Raw genomic sequence first — 22731 nt, 5'->3', positions numbered from 1 at the left:
AGGAGAAGTCCAGTGTACCCTTAGCCCAGTTTTTATCAATGGTTCCATCTTACATAATTATCATCTTATATAAAAGCCAGGAAATTAGGGGGTGGGGTGGCTTAGTCAGTTAAGCATCTGAATCTCGATCTCAACTCAGGTCTTAATCTCAGGGTTGTAAATTCAAGCCCCAGATTGAGCTCTACACCCAGAGTGGAACCCACTTAAAAAAAAAAAAAAAAAAAAAAAACAGGAATTAACATTGGTACAGTGTATACGTATTACTCTGTGCCATTTTGTCATGTGTATAGAGTCATCTAATCAGCACTGCAATCAAGATGCAGAATCATTGTACCACCCTCATGCTACCCCACTGTGGTCATGTAGTCCTACCCATTCCTATCCCCTCCACCATCTCCAATCCTTGGCAAGCGCCTATCTACTCTTCATCTCTGTATTCTGTCATTTTCTAATCTTTTTTAAAACTGAAGAAATTGATTTGCTCTTTGCTTCTCCCAATAAGCAGCCACATAATAAAGGACTTAGAATTCAGTGCTTTAAAAAAAGTTTTTGTTCTTTTTCTTTAAGATTTTATTTATTTATTCATGAGAGAGAGAGAGAGAGAGAGAGACAGACAGACAGACAGAGGGAGAAGCAGGCTCCACGCAGGGAGCCCAATGTTGGACTAGATCCCAGGACTCCAGGGTCACGCTCTGAGTCAAAGGCAGGTGCTAAACCGCTGAGCCACCCAGGGATCCCCTAAAAAGAAAGATATTTTAAGAAAAATGTACATGCTTCCTTTATTAGACCCATTTTCTCATCTTTCATTTACTATGCATTGCTTTGGGATGATGCCTTAATTAAATTTTGGAGTAAATAGTATATAGATTGTAAATAAAAGTACATTGTTGCAGTAACAAAAATGTGTAGCATTTACTGACTACTTACCAAACCAGATACTCTCTCCTAAGTGCCTCATGTGGATTAATTCAATTTATTCTCACAACCCTAGTAGGCATCTGAGGAAACTGAGGCACTGGAAGACTGTACGACTTGCCTAAAATCACACAGGTTGGTGAATGTCAGGGCAGGGATTCAGACCCAAGGAGTAAGTTTCCAGAACCTGCACCTACAACTTCCAGTTTGTGCTATAACATTAGTGTCTTATGAACTGGCTTCTTCAAGGAATAACTGAATTCCTCTCTTAAACTTAAGAAATTTGATTTTTTGTTGTAGAATGTCTTTCTTGCTGTTTAAAATTTTTCCTTTAACACCCATATGGTGGTCTGTGAAATACAGCCACCTGAGTAATATATGGAGCCCCAGGAAAATCCCCCTCCATCAGCCTCTGTCTATATCCAGTTCTTTCCATGAAGTAAAATCATTGAAAGATTATGTCACAAATAGCTCAGAGGAGAAAATATGTCACGAAAGGGCAATGGAAGGGCTTTTGGAGGAAGAGGGGAAAAAAATTAGCCAACCCAATTAGCCTTGATGATGGAGCAGGTAGAGGGTAAAAGCCTCTGGGCTTTGAACTGCTTTCACCATCTGATAGAGGCCTCTCCTCCCCCATTTGCTGTCCTTCTGAATCATGTCCATCTGCCCAAAGTGGAGTCCAGGCGAATTGGCAGGATGGTAACAATTGTGTTGGAATAAACAGGCCCTTCATCTGGTATGGGAACTGCAGACTCATGTGCTATGCCTCACAGACCACATTCCTAAAGCAGTGTCACTTGTCCGTTTAAGGCTACCTGCAGAAAAATGCGTGAACATGGCTGTGTATACCCTCCATCAAAGTCTGCACACATGGCAAAGAGTGCCAAGCACTCCAAAGACCAAAACCCAGAACACACTTACAGCAAATATTCACCTGGAACACAAAATTATCCAAAGCAGTTATTTATGAAGTTCATGTAACAGGCCATTTGGTATGAGACTGGATTATTCCATTTTCCATTTCTTTTTAACACTTCATATTAATTTAATTTACTTCTGATTAGTATCCTTCTGCAGAGTTAATTTATATGCTTCGCTTTATGCTCATTAAGTTTAATTAATTCAGTGAGAGCCGAGTCCTTTTTAGACTGTGAATAATTTTTATCTGTCAGATGTTTTCGATGGAAAGAAAAAACCAAAAGGTCATTGTGTAATAGAACTTGATTGGCTGGTGTTAAGGCTACTCCTACTGGCCTCTCTGATATCTGTTAACATACCCAACTGTGCTTGGTATGGTGTTAGACAGTGCTCCTAAAGAGGATATGCTTGGTCAGTTTAATAAACTGCACTTTCACAGCTTTCAGTAAAAACATCTCAAGAAACTGTACCACAAAATACACGTACAAATGGCCAAAATGTAAATAGCATTGGGAATAGTGCTAAAGTAATCTGACCATTAATACAATGCATATACTTCAACATACGTTTTCTAATTATGCTAAGCAGATTACAGTAGAAAGTTAAAATATTTTCCAAGCTACTTAAAATATGTGTTTAATTCTGACTCTAACAACAGAAATATCTATTTCTTGACTAAAAATGTTAACATCTCTCTGGTTTTGAAATTTCATCTCAGATGCCTTTTTCTCTTTGATATCAAAGAACACAGGTCTGTTGCTGGTTTTTAAATGTTTCCAGTTAAGCCAGCAACTACTCAGCAAGAAAATTATTCTCTTATTAGTTAAGGACTTAACTGGTCTCTTTCTGATTCTACATCACCCTCAAGCAACTGAGATCTAACTGAGAATGCCGGTACCTTCTTTGTTCAAACATCCCCAGAAGGGTATTATCCCAGAATTGTTTTAAGTATAGAAAGTGTCCCAAGAGTCATGAGTCGGTGCTGAAAAGAAATGCCTGCATGTTCATTCTGAACCAGGATGAAACAGTGACCTAATGCTCCCCCAAGCCTTTTTAGCGTATAGACCAATGGCTGTTAATCCCTTAAGTGCCTCTAGTCACCTAAGAACACGTTTATCTTTATTAACTCATGTCAAATGTAAGAGCCCTGAGTATGCACCAAGGTCACAAGCAAGGTCATAAGCAATATCCAAGCAAATATTGGAAAATATTTTAATTTTGGTGTGATGTGAATAGACCATCTTATAAATCATGGAGAAAGAGCACCCAGAGATTTGACGGGGATGGGGATGTGCACACATGCTGACTCGCCTGTAATCTGTGCTTGTGATCCGTTCATGGTTTGGAAGCCTGAAATACATGTCATCACGTATTTCACAATTGCTCTTTAATAGTGTGATAATGAGAGCTTTGCAGAAACGGCTTGTTGTTCCTCTAAAGTCTAAACTTCCCTGAGATGCCAATTGTATTGATCACCCACCATACAAAGGAATGATGGTCCACCAAGGGACAGTGAAACAAGATGACTCAGTAGAATTGCATTCCCAACCACCCTAGCTCTTATGGTGAAATGTTTCTTTCTTTTCTTTTCTTTTTGAAATTTTTTAAGTATGGTTGATACTCAACGTTACATTCGTTTCAGGTGTACAACATAGCAATACAATAAATCGATACATTATGCTATGTATGGTGAAATATTTCATTAATCCATAGCAGCAAGTCTTGGGGAACTTTACTACTCATGATACAGGAAGCAGAAGAAAACATGCCTCTTGGAATTGGATGCAGGAACTTCTCTCTAGTACACTATTACCGCACACTAGATTGGAGAGGCAGTGTAGTGCAGTTGAAGCACCCAGGCCCTGGAGCCAGCCTGCTTGTCCTCAGATCCCGCCTCTGCCAACTAGTAGCCATGAAGATGTTCTGTGTTTCAGTTTCCTCATCAACCAATTAGAAATAATAACAGCATCCGTTATTGTGGGGGTGCTGTGAAAACCACATGAGTGACTGCATCCTCTCACCACACTGCCAGGTATTTGGTAAGTGCTCAGAAAACATCAGCAGCCATTAGTTTCCACGTCCAGAGTGGGTGGCCATGTGTCCTTCCATGTCCTTGTCACACTCTTGTCCTATGACCTTTCACAGAGGAATCCTGCATCATTGTGAGTGTTGACAATCGGAAGGACTTGAAAAAAAAATAAATGACTATGAAAGATGTAAGTTATAATTTGAACTAGAATGGTAAGACATTTGAAAACTTTAAGGAGACACCATTGCAGAATTTAATTTTGAGCCAAGGCTCTACAAAGTCACCTTCAAGGAAGTCTGTAAGAACAGTTACCCTTATAACTAAGAAGAGAATTTTTAGCCTGAAGCTTGATTTTTATGAGCTAAAAGAATGCTGAGCAATAGACTTCTGATAAGGTCAGGAACCACTAGTTCTTTAGGAAAAACAAAAACGTCCAAGCGTGGTCAAAGTGTTAAGATTAAGACAGCTATGGCAGCCGAATGACAGAATTTTCAATGAAATAAAAATTCTTAGAGTTCAGCCCAGGAACTGTGATGCAATCCATTTCCAAAACACAAATAATAAGTTAATTTGAAAATACTCTGGATTCTTATAGACCATTTATTTTATACCTAATAAAGTGAAATAGGGTAATAACACCCACTATAAAATCTGCTTTTCTAAAATGTCAGCCTTAGTCTTTGCTAATGAGGCTGTAATTTTGTCACACTTGCCTTTTATATGCAACATCACTTTGGGGTAAATAAGGAAACAGAAAAAATAATTCTAAGCACATTGAGAAATAGATTTAGACATGCAAATGTCTCTATGTTCCTTCATTTTTGTTTCTCTCTCTTATTCTCTCTCCCTCCTTCTCTCATTTTGCTTATTTGTTTGCTTAATTTGTTTAAATTCTGAACAGTACTAAAATCTGAAGGTCAGTAAGTGGTTAGACTTTTTATTATCTTTTTGGTCTTTTAAAGTGTATCCACGGGGATCCCTGGGTGGCTCAGCGGTTTCGCGCCTGCCTTTGGCCCAGGGCACGATCCTGGAGTCCCGGGATCGAGTTCCGAGTCGGGCTCCTGGCATGGAGCCTGCTTCTCCCTCTGCCTGTGTCTCTGCCTCTCTCTCTCTCTCTCTCTCTCTCTCTCTCTCTCTTTCTCTATGTCTATCATAAATAAATAAAAATAAATCTTTTAAAAAAATTTAAAAAATAAAGTGTATCCACTGAGGACTTACAAATGAAGTTCCCATGTTTTAATTACACCTGACACCATGTATTTCAATTAATCTGTTAATTATACCTAATATCTATACAAGGAAACTTGAGTTTCTTATCAGAGACATTGCAAGCATTTGCATGATTCAAGCTGAAACCATCTTGTGATCTTATTCTTTGATTTTAAAATTGATGAAATGTAGATTTCCTTGAAACATAAAGGGAAATGAAGGGAAATAAAGGGAAAATGAAGGGAAATAAAGATTTCCCAATAAAGGGAAAATGAAGATTGATGAGCAGCTAATAAAATAAAGAGAATCCAAGGAATAGGTTGTTTTATTGTAGGCTCTGATTCATAAGGACAGCTAAGAGCAAATATCCCCAGGGAGAATCATTCCATCTCTAGAAGCCCTTTGAAGAACGGTTTGCTTAAATTTATCATAATTTACTCCCTGGTTAATATATTAAAGTTTATTATTTTTATTAGGGAAAAAATGTTGATGACAAAGTAGTTTCCTAATACATGATGACCTAAAGTTCACCCTCCAATTACAACTCTCAGGTGATATCTTGTTTATGAGTAGATGATCATTAGGAGTTACGTCTTCTCTCCCCCCCTTCCCATCCAGTCCTGTAGTCTATTCCTTGAACAAAGCAATGAATTATCTGCTTTCCTCTGATTCCAGATGTTCGGGAGCCTCTGAGGCTGTAGAAGCCACTCTTATAAGACCTACAGAACTCTATGCCATTGAAACCTGAAACACGATTTCCCTTACTAAACTCACCACCTCCAATTAACTGGTCATACTTTTGATTTCATTATGTTTGATGTAGTAACTCAGGCTTGGTTTTCTCGTCTTTTCATAAGTATAATCAACCTGCCTCACCTTCACATCTCTTGTGTTATGGTCACTGCTTTTGTTTTCTAGGCTATCCACCATAGAACCTGTTTCCTAAACTGCTATTAAATAAACCATTTTTGGCTGAGGTGCAGATTTTGGCAGGGAGCAGATAATTTGATGCATGACACAGAGTCCAATTTTGGTACAGCATACCAGGTGTTCTATAATTAACATTTGTTCATTTAAATGTCCCTGGATGTGGTCTAAACTGTTCTCTCTATTGTTAAAGTGCTACAGAAATAAATTAATGTTTTGGTGCTAAAAAAATTGTTAAGCAGTGGGTAAAAACATTGCTCCCAAATACATACATTGAGTTCATAGATTAGGAACTGGGATTGTTGTTATCCAACACTTCCATATCTGTGTGTCTAAAGGCTCAACCACTCTACAGTTTGAAGTAATAGAAAATACTCTCAGCACAAAATGGGGACAGGGGCATGTTGTGACTAGTAATACTGTGACAGATTCTCACAGAGTGGTAAGGACATTTTGACCCTCCCCTGCTGGGCCCCTTCTGCTCCCATACTACTCTCCAGGCTCACAGTTGGCTGTTCTACACCTGCAGAAAGTGGACTTGAGCTAGCGTAGCTACCTTCAAAGAATGAGGTCAAGTTCTTAGAAGTTTTGTTATGGAGAAATCACTGTTTTTATGTCACTTAGTACTAACTTTTCAAAAATTCACTGTTACAGCTACTTATACGCACAAGACCTTGAGTAGAATTGCTGGTAAAACCAACAAATAGACAAACAAAAACCTGCTCAGAATAGGCAGCTCCAAGTTTATACACTGGAGGTCAAGGCTCTGAATAAATTTAATGATAAGTTTTTCAGCCATGTTATGGGTTAAATAGGCTTTAGTGGGCTGAGCTGGAAACCCATCCCCCATAAAATACCTTCCCCTTAGGGATGATGTCTTCAGTGCCCAGGGGGTGAGAAACAGAGCAATTATCTCCCCGGCAGTTAAGGTAGGACGTATCATCATGAGTTTGGCAGAAGGCAGCACAGTGGCTCAGGAACCAGTCCCATTCCTAGAAACTCTGGAAGGGATCCAGGTCAGGTCCCCCATGGGCTAGCTACTTGGTTGATGAGGGGGATGTTTCTCATTCCAAGATACTGAAATGTTTGCAACTCAACAGAAGCCAGAGTTACACTAATTTCTGTTTAGCTTCCTCTCCAGTCCCAGCAACCCCCATTCTGCAGCTGGAGGAGTGTTGTACCCACAACAACAGTGCCACGCTGTCCTGGAAACAGCCACCTCTGTCCACGGTGCCTGCCGAAGGCTACATTCTGGAGCTGGATGATGGCAATGGTGGTCAGTTTCGGGTGAGTAGAGAATCTGTTATTTGTTAACCAAAGCCAGTGACCACCTCAGAGGACCCATTGTGGGGTCTCAAGCCAAGCTTCCCCACCTCCCCCGAGGCCAGACTATCCTGGCAGAGTCTGCCTCTCCTTCATCTGAGGCCTACATTCTTCTCGAACCATCATCAAAGACGGAGGAAAGAGTCTCTGAATAGAAACTACTCTACCCTCCTTAAGAGAAAGCACATGCCATACTACAAGCTCTGGAGTCCAGCTGCTTGCACTCAGGTCCCAATTCCACCATCTAGCGGTGTGACTGTGCCCATTTCTCACTTCTTTGAGCCTTCAGGACTTCGTCTGTAATATGAACCTGTACCTCACACATGGTTTTTAAGAGTCAGTTAGATAATCCGTATAAAATTCTTAGCATGCCAGGATCCCAGACCCCCATCTTGTTAGTGTCCCACCAGAGAGTTATCATTTTAAGGCTGTGCTTTGAATACAAAATATTTTTACTCATTACATCAGCATAATGTTGCAAAAGCATACAGCTAAAGAGGGAGGCACATGCCTAACCTATGCTAAAGATGCATCATGCTGCGATTTATTTTAAGCCTTTGAAATGTCATTCTTCCTCCCGCTCATTTCCTCCCCCCTTCCCTCTGCACTGTGATAAAACCTATACGCCTATGACTTTGAGTGTAATTTTTGTCACAGTTCCTGAAGTTACCAGTGGAGTTATAAACACAGCATAGAGACCACCCTCATGTTTTCCAAACAAGTTTTTACAAATCACACTGATGGGTAAAGAGTTGGGTAGGTATAATATATGTATAGATGCCAAGGTAATAGTAATAAGCATAATGCTAACTCTAAGCACTCAATTCTAGTGTTTTAAGCCCTAACCACTAGTAAATACCATGCATTAAGCTGACAGGCCCATGCTAAACATAAGGCACTATGTTAGTTTGTGCACAGAACCTCCTTCTATGATCATCATAGCAACCTCATAAACTGGGTATCATCTGTCCCCATTTTACAGATGAGGAAACTGAGACTTTAAAAGGCCAATTAGGGGTTCCTGGGTGGCTCAGTCGGTTGAGCATCCAACTCTTCGTTTCTGCTCAGATCATGAGTTCAGGGTCATGAGATCAAGCCCCACATTGGGCTCCGTACTTAGTGGGGAGTCTACTTGAGATTATCTGTCTCTCCCTCTCCCTCCTCTCCTCCCTTCCCCATTCTCTCTCTCTCAAATAATAAATAAATAAATAAATCTTTAAAAAGAAATGAAAAGGTCAATTACGTGGTTTGCTATCCCACAGGATTTGAATCCAGATCAGGCTGACACCAAAATGCTAGCTCCTTAACCACAGTGACGCTGCCTCCCTAAGCCCTCCCGAGGGCTGGCATTAAACAGCAGCCTATTATTTGTTGACCCTCAGGAAGTGTATGTCGGAAAGGAGACGATGTGCACCGTGGACGGTCTTCACTTCAACAGCACGTACAATGCCCGCATCAAGGCCTTCAATAAAACAGGAGTCAGCCAGTACAGCAAGACCCTGGTCCTCCAAACGTCTGAGGGTAAGGCCCTTCAGCAGTATCCCTCAGAGCGAGAACTGCGAGGCATCTAACGTGGCTGCCAAGCCCGGAGGTAACCCCACCACTGCCCACAATTCTGAAGTGTTTCCATGACTTGCTCTGCATTCTGGCACAAAGCCGCTGTTCCTCTCCTGCCGTGCGTTAGAGAGCCCATGGTATGTGGATGTGATCAAACCAAAGAGTCCACAGCGGCAGTTCAAATGGCCTGGGGCGTCGGCTTCCTTTGATAACACTCTAAATAAGCTGCAGTTGAAGACGCTGAAAAAATGAAGGCCTGAATGTCCCCCACCCCCAGTGTGCGAAACAAATGTATTCTAGGCTCTAGGGCAGGCTCCCATTCTGCACGATACACGTCATTTGCCAGTTTTACCCAGATGATTCTAAATTGCTTTGTAGCACTTGCCTGTTTGTGAGGGTGGGGCCAAGGTTCTTTCCAGCTGTGGATTTGCGTTACTGCTCGTGTGTCCGAGGGGTGTGGGTGCTAGAGCGGTTTGGAGAGGGCCTGTGGGCCACTCCTGGCTTGCCCAGCGCGGACGCGTCCATCTCCCTCCCAAAGCTGAGGCCGGCGGCACCAGGACTGAGGCTTCCTGTGGGCACCAAACAGGAAATGACCAGCAACTCCGCATTACCTCGCCATTTTCACCTTTGCCCATCCTGTTAGGCTGGGTTAGGCCATCAAGGGCCATCGTACAAGGTCAAGCCCCAGAGAACTTTTGCTTCTTGGCCGTACTGTAAATATTTTGGTCATCAAAGTCAACCCATTCCTCTCGAAAGAGGGGCTTGCATTTGATGACCAGGTATCACCTCTGAGGCTTTTAACACTTTCATTTTAAAAGCAATCACAGCACATGAAATTAAACCTTTATGAAGAGGTATTTGTGGTCGGTGCCAAAGCATTTTCAGACCTTCTGGGTGTCATTTTAATCATAGAAGTCACCCCCCCTGGCATTCCCCATACTTTCCCTCTGCAGAACTAATTGTGTTGGTTTTGTTCAAATTCAAGATGTTAGCTCAAAGAACTGTGGTGGTGGGTTTTTCCCACTTCCCACAAACCTTGGCTGGTGCCAATCACCCTTAAAATGGTTCACATGGTTAAAAACAAGCACAACTTCAAGTCCCACAGCAAGGTTGACGGGCCCCTAGCCATAAAAACCGTGCTTGGGGAGCAGTTGTAAGTCTGTGAGGGATGCTATTCAAAGCAAAGGATTCGCTGAAGGCAAAATGCCCACACGACCTATTCCCATTGGGTTAGAGGGATGTGGTAGCGACAGCTTCCCGAATGATCATTTTAGTAACGTCTCTCTGGGATGACCTGTCTCCTTGAGAGCTGTTGCCTCTTTTCCCAAGTTCCCTGCCTAAATGCTAAAGCCCTCCAAGAGTTGCCTACATGCAATGCAGAAGGCCCTTCATGATGATGGCCTCATTTCCCATGGGCGTAAAAGGCGGTTTGATTGACGAGTGAAGTGCATGCCATCAGAGCAGGGAGACAGTTTGCAGCAATGTTGCTAATATGTATCATGAGACCTACAATTTCTATTCATAATACATCATGGAAATCATATTCTTCCGCTAAAATCAGTTACTAGCATAGCAGCTTGAGCATTCATGTTTCTCTTTTCATCCTGCAGGAGGATGTAGTTTCTCAGTTTCTCTTATTGTTCATAAGATTATGGTGTCTAATAAATTACAGGATTGGAACTGCGATCCCTGGTACCACAGTCACAGAACTGGGGGTCATTTTCTAAAAGAAACTAACGGAACAAGTCCTCTTCCAACAAAGAAACTGTACTGTAGAAATTAATTTCCTCCATGAATTTTATATATTGTGTACAAATATAAGGTATGTATCTAAATACAAAGAAAACCTTATCATCGTGTAGATATATCAGTATTCTCTGTTACTGCACAGAAGTGATTTTCTCATGATGAAATAAAGTTCACACACATACTTTCTCCATAACTTTGGTTTGTTCTATTTGTTTCTCCCTCATTCTAACCCATTCACATGGTGAGACAAGGTTTAGAAAGCAAGAAAAAATATATAATGAATAGCTAATTTTAAAAAATTGATCAACCTTGTAAAAATAAAGAAAGCCTATAGAATTAAAAATTATATATATATTTTTTTGTTTTTTAGAAATCAGTGAGAAAAATGCCATTGACAGGGTTCAATAAATTAACTGAACTTATATTATACTCTATTAATCTTTCTTCCTACAGTTCCTGGAAAGGTTTGCTTTGGAAGTTTTTTTTTTGTTTGCTGTTCTTGGGGATGATGTGGTGGTTCATTTCAGCTTTCTACTGTAACAAGATCTTTAGCAGTCTTCTTAGCAGCAGCTGACCCTTTTCCAAAGTTCAAAACAAAAGTCTGTATTACAGAAGGATCTGATTCATATGTGATAGCAAGTCTAGCTTGTGTTTACATACATTTAGTCCAAAGTCTAAACCACTTGTTACTTAATACTCTTTGAACTATCATAAAACTATCTGCTGACTTACAGGTAACATTATGCAGGGGAGATCAGATGTCCACATTGTTATAAATGCTGATCATTTTTTTCAGAAGCAGTTCTGTTTGTTTATTTATTGGGTAGTACTTGGTAAAGGCTCACTGTGTGCTACACTGTGGGTGTAGAGGGCTGAGCGGATGTCACCCCTGCTTTTATGAGCTTACAGTCTACGAGGAGAGATAGGCCTTGAAAAACCAGACACAACCAGTTACATACTTACAAGTAATTATAACCACTGGGAAGAAAGACTAGCAGGAAGACATCATTTATATCCAGGGATCAGTCAAGAAAACAATGAAAAATAATTTAATTCAATGGAAATTATAAAGAATGTGTTATTAAAAGAGAAAAGGAAAGAAAAATGCATTACTAGATGAGTTTAAGTGTGATTAGTTCCTGAAGGCAGAGTTCTTGGGAATGTACCTAAGAGAGCCATGCAAATAAAGCCAGTCGCAGCTCTAAGCCAAATTACCTTGACTTAAGAAGAAATATAACTGTAAGCAATTAAGAACCTTAATGAAATTTTAAAATGTGGCACACATCCCTCATTGTATATATTTTTAAAGTAATTCATTTAATAGCCCTCATGGCTGTGTCACAGTCTTTGAAACTATCTGCAAAAGAATATCCATTATGTAACAAGGCCTTCTTCCTACGTAGTTCTGGGGCTTATTCTGTCTGGGAGACTCTACTCCTGAAAGACAATTTTTTTTTTGTAATACAAGGCTGAGAACAGAATAGGATATTTTCCTATTTACTTTAACCTATTTTCCCTCTACCTATCTAAACAGACTTACCTTTTTCTTGTTCTTGAATCTGGAGAGAAAATGAAATAGACCAAAGGTAATATTCCTGGGGCTCAAATAACTCACTAAGACTCTCAGCTGGCTGAAAAGAGGATCTCTCACTGACCCCCCTCTTGGGGGAAAAAAATTACCAAGGAATGCTTCAACAGTCTTAGCAGAGGTGAGAGTCCTTTGGGGGAATAAGAACATGAAGGGTGGCACCTTTTACTCAATCAATACTCTCCAACACAAATCTTTATTACCTTCCTTGGACAAATTCTTGAGTTGGAATTACTGGACCAAGGAGTATAAACACTTTTAAAGTCCTTTTCTTTTTTTTTTTTTTTTAAGATTTTATTTATTCATGATAGTCACACACACAGAGAGAGAGAGAGAGAGAGAGGCAGAGACACAGGCAGAGGGAGAAGCAGGCTCCATGCAGGGAGCCCAACGTGGGATTCGATCCCGGGTCTCCAGGATCGCGCCCTGGGCCAAAGGCAGGCACCAAACCGCTGCGCCACCCAGGGATCCCCCACTTTTAAAGTCCTTTATCTGTGTTTCTCAATTGCTTTCCAGCTAGATTTTATACCAGAAATGTATGAACCATCCCATTTTTTAAAAAAGTCACTTTAATTCTGCTATTTAGAATTTAATTTTGACTAACAAGCAACAGGGCCTTTTACATTTTTATTTTCATAGAAATCATATTCTGATGGTTTTACATCTAATAGTTACATGAAATAAGTTACAACATACTGCAGGGAAAATGAATATGATCCAAAAAAGGAGGGAAGAGAGAGAACCAGATGGACAGACAGAAATCCAAACAGGATTAACTGTAAGCAAGGCAAAAACTTCAAAATTGGCCTTGAGCTGACTATGATAAAGAAAACTCACTCATTTAAAAACATTAATGGAGCACCTAAATTTTGTCAGGCACTGTGCTGGGTCCAGGATCACAAAGATGCATGAGGTATGTCCCCTGCCCTAGAGCATAGTCCTTCCTAAACTCCATGACTCCTGACTCAGAGCGCCTAAAATTTATGGTACCTCACCTCTCTAGAGCTAAGATATTCACCTGCAATCTAGATAGTTATCTTACAATCAAGAAGTGACAATGACCTCTGATTGGGGTAAAAAGGACAAAGCTCAGGTATAGACATTTCTGTGCTCTCCTTACAGCGGGGTCCTTGGTCTCACTCAGTTCTTGCTTACTCTTACTTTATACATGAGTCCACTGAGCTCATGACCCACTTGGGAAGACTGCAGCAGATGAGGAGCATCACATTACAAGAGAGGAAAGGGATTGGTGAGTAGGGAAGGTAACTGGGAAAATTGAGAACAGACCCCCCCACAAAAAAAGTCAAAAGAGAGGATTCTGTGGTTTATGTTCTGGTTAAGAAAGTTAGAAAGTGTAAAATGAATTGTAAAAATATTTTCATCTAACATTTAAAAGTCAGTATTTATCTGAAATCCTTGGTAATGGATATTAGGTATATCTCAGAAGGCTTTATTGAATCACAATACAAAATACCATGAGAAAACTATTGCAATAAACCCTATTTCATTTTGTGTCAGGGAACTTCTAGAAACTTTTCTCAGTGTCCATTAAAAGATTCCATGAAAAATGACAGCAACATGACAGCCAACAAATTTTTTTTTTAAGAATACCAAAATCCAGTAGAAGAACTGTATAAAAACTAGCCATTCTATGTTTTGCTATAAGGTCCTAAGGAAAAACTAGGAATTTTTTTTGTTCACCCTAAAATAATTATAAAGACTTTAGACTATATCTCCATCCCCACTGCTAATGCAAACCCCCCCCCCCGTTCTGTTGCTGCAATATTCCAGACTTACCCTGTGTATTAATTTCCTATTGCTGCTGTAACAAATTACTACAAACTTAGTAGTTTAAAACAACACAAATCTATTACCTTACATTTCTGGAGGTCAGGATTCTAAACGGATTTCACTAAGCGAACAGTGAGGTATCAATAGGACTATATTTGTTCAGGTAGTTCTAGAAGAGAATCTGTTCTCTTTCCTTTTGCAGCTTCTAGAAGCCACCTGCATTCCTTGGCTCATGGCCCCTTCCTCCATCTGCAAAGCTAGCAGTGTAGCATCTTCCAATCTCTTTCTGACTCTGGGCTTCCTGCTTCTGTTTTATGAGGACCCTTGTGATTACCTTAGGCCCATCTGGATAATCTCTCTATCTCAAAATCCTTACTCTAATTACATCTGCAAAGTTCTTTTTACCACATAAGATAACAGATTCCAAGGATGATATACATGGACATTTTGGGCATGCCTTTATTCCACCTACCACACACTCTAGGAGGAAATAGTATAATTATTATCTCATCTTACAAATGGGAAAATTGAGCTTTTGAGACATTAAGTGACATGTCAGACCTGGGCCTTCCAACCCGCACTGCCTGGTGCATTTTGGGGCTGACATTAGAACGGTGCTATTTGCACTCAACCAAAAGGGAGGAAATAGGGAAATCTATCCTAAGTCTGTTTGCTAAGTGAGTGAAAACATCTTGTCAAAATGCAGCAGCATCGTGTAGCTGCCTCATGTATTTATCCAGAAACCCCAGCAAGAAATGGACTTTTACACTTTCAAAGAGTCATGTTAGAATTTTGGTGAAAAAAAAAAAAAATAACACTCTTCCTTTAAGAAGGAGGTGTGGAGAGGCTGTCCTTTCCAGCATCATATACAAGCTCCTACTCTGGTCCTGTCCTTTTCTTCTGTCTCTGCATCTCCAATTTCTCACCCACTCACCCTCCCTCCCCAAAGTGAGAGGCCCTTCTCCTCTGTTGGTAACAGAACATGCTATTGGCTGGCAGGGACAGGTGGCTACTTGGGAAAGAAAAGGAATATCAGAGCCAGATCTCCCAGGTCCTTAAAAGACCCTACCAAATGAGGTCTGGGACTTGCAGCCCTGCTCTGACTGAAACCACAGAGCCATTATTGGCAAGAGCTCTCAGCCTTCCAGATCTCAACTGTTGAGGAAACTGAAGAGAAGGTAAATGGTGATAAATGGAGAATCGGGCTTTAGACAAGATGCTTGAGAGCATCTTCTTAGTTGAATATCCACAGGAATCATCTCCCCAACACTTTTCAGGATTATCTTCTCTAATGATAATAAAAGGGTTAGGATTCTTAAAATTACATCTTAGAAAATGCTTTCTAAAAAAGGGCATAGAAGATGTTATTCATAAAATTAAAATGCCTATTATCCCTTTTAGGCTATTAGCATCATACTACCCCTTCCAATGTGATATCTCCTTCTTCCACGCATTGAAAGAAATTAACCCAAAGAATATTCAGTGACGTAAGCAGCATATGGCCCCAGAATAGCCCCAGATGCCTCTGTCCAAAATCTCTTTGCAGATATTTTATAGCGATTTTGGAGCAACATAAGTACTGCGCTCTTAAATCCTGATGTATTAAAACCCCCGAGAGAACTTGTAACCTTGGGCAGGTGGGGTGAAGAACCTCACCCAGTCTCAGAAGAACAGCAGGGAACTCCTCTACTTACCATCCCCCAAGACCAAAATTCCAAAGGAGAGGATGATGTATTGGCTTTCAATCCCTAATTGCCCCAGTCCATAGAAACACTCCATTTGGAGAAGAGTCACCCTCACTCAATATAGTACAAGATTTAAAGAATGATAACTAGGTTCATCTCCACAAACTTTGTTCACGCCCTAAGACGCCATGACCTGTGGTATAAACTACCTTTTATACATTTCCAAGGCACAGAAAGAGAAGCAATAGCCTTGTCACTCCCAAAATTTTATTCCCCCGGAATTGATCCTGTCCTACCACAGCAGCAGTGTAACTTGGGCAGTGTCCTTTAACCTTTCTGGAATTCAATGGGTTTTGTTTTGTTGTTTTTGTGTTGACAGGTGGGCGAGTATTGGGAGGGCTTTCTTGGTTGAGAGCGGGGTTTGTTTTGTTTTTGTTTTTATCTCTATCACTATGGACTTAGAGCAGATAACCTCCAAGTTCTTTTCAACTTGTACCCCTGCTTTTCTTGTATGGTTTCTCTCTTCAAAATTACTGCTGAAATCTGTTAACCGTTTCAGAAAATGCTATGAACAGGCATAGACACCTCCACCTTGTGCAAGGGTCTTAATAGGTCTTAGAGCTCTGCTTATGATACTGAGAATTCAACACTAATAGAAAATTATTGATAAAGGATTGTATAGGAAAGAGTATATCATCCACTGGAGATCATTTTTCCTATGCCTCTGCTTTATTTTTCTTAATTCAGAGCATCAGAGCTCCCAAAACATTACTTAGTTAGAAGAATGTGCATTCCCAGGACAAAATCCTCAAGGTAGGTAAATCATACCTGAACAAATTTGGGTAGATTTTACAAAATCCAAAGTGAGAGGTGTGATAGTTTTCAGAGCCCAGAAAAGAGAGATAGTCTATTCCTTTTAATTTTGACAACATCCTTTGATACCCCAGGGAATTTCTTGAATTTTCCCATAGTACTGAATTTAATCCAGACCCTATATTTGGTTCTGGGGAATATGTTTTGCAGTTGACACTCTGGGGAGCAGATTAGTCCTTTGGAATCTGTTGTATCTATTTGAAATACAGAAATTTTTAGTTCTTCTGATGGTAGTTACTTATAAATAATGCCATGGTATTCTAAATTGGAGTGGAGGATTTGGTGACAAAGTGTGCAACTGTCCCAGGGGTGGTAAGAGACTATTTTATTTCTTCTCTTATAAGGAATTTTTTCAAAAACAGATTTGTTTCTCACTCCTCAACTGCAATTAATGCCACCCTTAAAAGAGCTTAAAATACCACCTTTCACTGTAACTTATGTACAAGTTGGACATAATTGTGACTTTGTATGCGTATTAGATCATTTAAGGAAACAGCCTCCTTCATTCATTTGTCTCTTTAAACTCTTCCCAACAAAAGCGAATTATTTTATAGCTGGTTTATAATTGAACTGAAACTCATCTTTAATGCTGCTTGTGCAGTTCTGATATATCTCATCTTTCTGGGCTTTGAAATACGCCCGTCCTATTGGACCAATACCCCAGGTCTGCCTGAGTTATGAAGCTGTTCACTACCAGACAAAAAGATAACCAAGAATTCTACCAGTCACAGAAAAAAAAAAGAGAGAGAGAGCTGCATTAACGTACACTGTCATAAGGAAGCCCTGTCGGTTTGCTTTTCCTCTTCAAATTCCAAAAATAACACCTCACAGACTGGTGAGGAATATTTCCAAATCACTCTACCACAATGCAGAAATCTTTCATACCCTGTACATGTTGGGATAAGTCAAGAAATTCTACTCCTAGAAGATTTTCTCTAAATTAGTCTTTTTCTTAGGGTCAGCTCTCCCTTCAACTTCATGTTTCCCACCTGCCCAGTTTTAATACAATGGCACATGGTAGATGTTCAATAAATGTTAACAAATGAATAAATAAAAGAAGCATGTACCATAAGCCACACAGGACTATACCACCTAGACATTCTTTTTTCACCTTGAACCCAAAGTCAATAAATAATAAGTGTGATTCCCCAGCTGCTCTTTGCTTTGATTATTCCTGATGGCTTCTTTTAAGCATAGGCCTTGACTCCAGAATCCAGCCAATTCCAGTCGGGAAGGGAAAGCAGTCTGGGCAAGGACAAGAGGAAAATAGTGGTCAATGACAGAGTTGATTGGAAGTGTGTCTTGACACATTCCCCTTATAAGCACAGTCCTCACCCCAGAATTCCAGTTGTGCCTAGAGTCACCATGCCAGTATTCAGCTGGCACTCTACTTCTCTTTCCACTGGTCTTCCCCGATAAGCTGTTTTTATTCAGCAAAACTGTTCAGCAGACAGGGTCACTGCAAGTCGTGAAATGTGACAAGAAATTTAAAATCTTTTAAGTTGCGACTTGTTTTTCCTCTAGTGACCTATCTATACATTAAAAATTAATAATAATGATCCTGAATACTAGCTATGACCTGAAACAGCTTCCATATCATGTGTTTGTTTGGGTGGAGAGTGAGTAGAGATAAACCCTGTTCCTATCTGTCTTGGCTAATAGAACATTAATGGCTGAGAAGTCTTCTACAGATCTCATTAGTTGTGCTTTTTTTTTTTTTTTTTTTTGAATTTTTTTTATTGGAGTTCAATTTGCCAACATATTGTATAACACCCAGTGTTCATCCCGTCAAGTGCCCCTCTCAGTTGTGCTTTCAAGGGGAGATGAGGAAGTGGGATGTATCCTTCCTGCATCCCATGGGTATAGCATAAAATATACCCTTGAATAGCTGTGTGTATGTTCATTGTGAGTTGTGTAATTGACTAAACCAGGAAGTGGCAATACTATGCCCAATATTGTCTTAGTGTCTTTGGTTCATGTTTTTTAGTATGTCCAGAAGGACAAGACAAAGAGAGTTAAGATTTGAAATTCATAGCATAGAAAAAAGGCTGGAAATAGATTATTTTTAGCCCAGAAAAGGGAAGATTTAAAGGGGATTGGTGACTGCACTCAAATACTGGAAGAACTAGTGATCTTGGCCCCAGAGAATAATGCTACAGTTGATAAGTGGAGCTCCCAAAGAGGTATATCCAGACAAATATAAGCAATGGCAGTAAACTGAAGGGGACTACCCAGAGACAATGAGTTCCTCAACCCAGGATATTTCAAGGGAAAGCTTGATGATTGGTCCCCAGATTTTCCCAAGTGTCTTCCTCTAAGACTCCGGAAATCTAAGATAATATCAAGTAACATGGATAATATCAAGTAACAGGCAACTGACCAAATATTTGTACTATGTGTCTATGGGGAAGGGCATAAAGGAACACTGCTTGCTTGTTTAGTCTGGCTAAACCTGGGATTAGGTGGAAAACATTCTCCCTCTCATAATTCATTTGGAAAGATTTAATGATGAGATAAGAAATATTTTTTAGGAGCTCCTTAGAGAAAATGGGGTAAGGGCCCAGCTGAAGGGTATGGGAGGCCATAGGTGGGGAAAAGAAAGAGATGGGATGATTGGATAATGTGGGTATTAAATAAGCTTGCCTGAAAAGAGAACATCATTCAAAAGTGAGAGGAGTCAAGGCAAATTGGGTCATCAATAAATAATGGATCCACATAAAAGGTTAGAAAAACAATAACTATTCTAGTGTCAAGTAATTAATCCCATGAATAACCACAGCTACTCTCAGCCCCACCCCACAGAGTGGTGCCGTCACCAACTTGGTACTCAGAATAGGAAAGGTGAGTATGTTTCATGATGGCTCAGAAATACTACCCAGAGTCTGGATTCTGTATGCATTTATTCACTGGTTTTCAGATGACAACTTGGAGGTTCATATACTCTAGAATTAATTTCACTATGCATATCCTTTTCATTAATTTTTAAAGCAACAAATATTTTCAATATAATGAATTGATTGCTACCACCTGGTGAAAATACATTTCCAAGCAAATATTTATTAATAAAAAATCTCTTATGACATAAATGTGGCCTTCTCTCCCTAATCAAAGCCCATGTCAGTTTATGATGCTGTGTTGTACTTCAAATTTTCCATTAAACTAAAAGACTAATTGCCCCTTGAGACAATTATAAGAGGAATCATTTCTGATTTATGATTCTGAACAAAGAAATGACCAATATGTCATGTAACCCAAATTATATGAAGTTTAGATAGAAGAAACTTTGAATATATATTTTTGGGAATACAACACCTTAACTCCATAATAACAGTTCCTTTACTCTGAGATCTTTTTATAATTTTCTTGAAAAGCAATACAAAACAAAACAAAAACCTTTCCAAGGATAAGATTAAAGCCTGAAAAGCTAACTTTAATATTGTAAATGGAGAAACTAAAATGCGGCTGACTCTTGACCGTATTCAATTAAAACAAGTCAGTGCCCTTGTTCTGAGCTTTTCAAATATTATCATGTTATACACACACTCCAGTTATTTTGGCTTGAACATGCCCACAATAGCATTTTGATAGGACAAGGGTATGTTCAACACAGAGAAGCATGCTGACAGACTCAAGCCAGAAAAATATTCTCAGGAACATCTTCAGGAACAATCCCCTAAAACAAAATTGTTTTTGTAATGAAAAGATAGTTCCTCGGTTTTGGACATAGAATGTTACCATATCATGCCATCTCTACTTCTTAAATTATTATTGTCCACACTGTGTTCTAAGAAGGCCCAATTGGTAAAACATCTATCTCTGACTGGAACCACCCTACTACATAGAACCAACTATTGTTTGACAAAAACAGAAAGGAGTGATTTTTGTAATTTAGTGATCTTCACACCATACCCAAGTATCTGAAAATAAAGACATTTTTGCCACCAACGCACCTCACCACTGTCCCACAGACTGTTTATTATTAGAGAACCAGAGATGTCCAAGTGGCATCCCTGGGGTCTGATCTTAATTCAGAAACAAAGGTAAGACTCCTTATCTGATTACTTGTTCAGTCCTATCTTCTTTTATTCAAAGAACAAGTATTGAGTGTGCTAGTATAGAAAAATCATCTCGTCCATTTAGAAATGGAAATATATATATAAGAGAGAAAAGGGAAAACTATGGGAAAGCAAAGAATTGGTTAAAGAAAATCATCATCTAAATAGAAACCCTTTAATAGGCCATTGTCGCACAGGTAGCTGAAGGGGGGTAAAGTATTACTCTTGGTCATCAATGGGTAAAATCTACCTCTAGAGTTTCTAAATTCAACTCTAAAAAGTTTAATGAAAAGGAAACCTTCCAAGATACTTTATCTACCACTAAAAATAGGGGCAAATGAAAGCACTTGCCCATGATGTTTGAGTCCTGACCTGCTGAGAATGCCCTCCCGGCCCAAAGCCACTTTGGTTTTGTAAATGCCTTGTGGCACCTGCGGGATGGGTAAGGCTTTGTGCAAATGCATTGGTAAGGCAGGTCTTGGGGAACCATAGCAGATTTCTGATCTCTAGTTTGCATTGATCTTACATCTAGACACAGATTCAGAAGAACAGACACTCCCTTTTCCAGTGCCTTCGGAAAGATTGCCGCTCCGTAGAATGAGTCCTTTCTCCTCCACCCTTAATCTACAACCCAGCTTCCCCGGGAGATCCTACTTTGATTTCCGATCCTCACCCCACCAGCTGAGCTTGCATTCCTCTTTGCAGTCTCTCAATGCACCGGGTGAGCTGAGCTCGTCTGACCTTTCCCCTTGATCTCTCTGTGCCTCCATGGCATCTCCAAAATACCTGTTTTGTTCTTGCCGTTCATATGTGCATGGAGAGGGCGGTGAGCTGGTCTCTATGTCTGTGGCCTGCTTCCAGTATGAAGAGCATTTGGATGCTGGAGCTTTGTGGTGTTCTTGTTTGTGTGGTGTAAGGCCCAACCATGGAGCTGTGGTCAATGTATAATGGCATTGGAAAGTGACGAGTGAAGTTGTTCTTTTTGCACAAGCTGGCTCCATGGATAACCTGCTCTGTCATCACATGCAGTGGCATAGCACGGCAGAGGCGCTGGCTGAGTAGAGGCTGTGGCCTTAGTTTGGAGGTTTGCAACCCTGCTGTATCCAGGAAACCAGCCATGTCTGGGAGACTGGATCAGTGCATCCAGCCCATAGGGGTCTGATTAAACATAGACTCAAGAGATCTTTATTGAAAAAAATCAAGTCAAAACACAACAACAGCAGAATGCATCCTACAAAGCAGGCAAACCAGAGAGCTGAAAATGAAAGTATTTTCTGCAAAAGCCTGTGCTCACTGGTAGGACAGTCTGGCTCATGGCAGATTTTTTTCCTAGCAAAGGGGAGGGACCATCACTAGCCAAATTAGAAACCCTTAACTGGCCGAAGGCCCAAAGATCCAAGTCATGAAAAAGGCTAGCTTCCCCCTAGTGTCCCACAGCCAAGCAGGTTGTGACAGGGCTTCAGGTTGATTTCAGGGAAGCTAGACATGCGTTATTGTGCAATCAACTCTGCTAGCCCACAGAATCCTAAAGCATCTGAGATGCAGACCTATTTGATCTCTTCAGGACTATATTGTAATCGTGGATACACGTGATGCACATTTCACATTTCCAAATATTTCTTTTGTTTTTTATTTTATTTTTTTCGCTCATCCCACATCCTGGAATGAAGAAGGCCACAGCATGACAGTGCAAAAAGGATGCAGGGACTTCAAGCTCTCTTTAAAATGACATTTTTCTTTGTGCTTTTACGTTTCTTATTGTTTTTCTGTGCACTACTGGCTTTCAAACATGCTTTGTTATGGAACTCTTTTCACTTGTGTCCAATGTACTGAAATACTGTTACAGTCTTTGTAATGTATACTGTCTCAAGAATAAAATGAAATGTGGGTCTGGGAAGATGTGATGGCTGTATTTGACAGCATTGTTCTAGTTGTATCATTGACTCTTAAAATGTATGGTGGTATGTTTTAAATAGTGTAAAAAGTTTTCAGAACATTTGTTTTGAAAAAGACTTGCACGAGGCATGATTCATTTAAAATTTTAAAAGCCCTATTCAGATTCTATAAATTTATTTCCAAAGCTGGATATGAAATTCAGCTTTAAAGCTCCTT

At 40.0% G+C, this 22731-nt stretch overlaps 1 protein-coding gene across 10 annotated transcripts in view; it reads left to right on the top strand.

The window, feature by feature from the left end:
• Positions 1 to 22731, top strand: part of TRIM9 (tripartite motif containing 9) — a 108324-nt gene that overhangs the window by 75818 nt on the left and 9775 nt on the right. For 4 of the 10 annotated variants that reach the window (XM_038544697.1, XM_038544696.1, XM_038544694.1 and 1 more), the window contains exons 6-8: positions 7128 to 7285; positions 8704 to 8842; positions 21152 to 21340. In XM_038544697.1, the coding sequence (XP_038400625.1) occupies positions 7128 to 7285; positions 8704 to 8842; positions 21152 to 21340 (486 nt within the window). The remainder of the gene's footprint in view (positions 1 to 7127; positions 7286 to 8703; positions 8843 to 21151; positions 21341 to 22731) is intronic. The other 6 variants (XM_038544702.1, XM_038544700.1, XM_038544698.1 and 3 more) reach the window with 3 other exon arrangements.

Source organism: Canis lupus, chromosome 8, assembly GCF_011100685.1.
Source record: "Canis lupus familiaris isolate Mischka breed German Shepherd chromosome 8, alternate assembly UU_Cfam_GSD_1.0, whole genome shotgun sequence".
Classification (NCBI taxonomy): Eukaryota; Metazoa; Chordata; class Mammalia; order Carnivora; family Canidae; genus Canis; species Canis lupus.
Note: the sequence above shows the minus strand (reverse complement) of the source record. Positions and strands in the feature narration are given on the sequence as shown.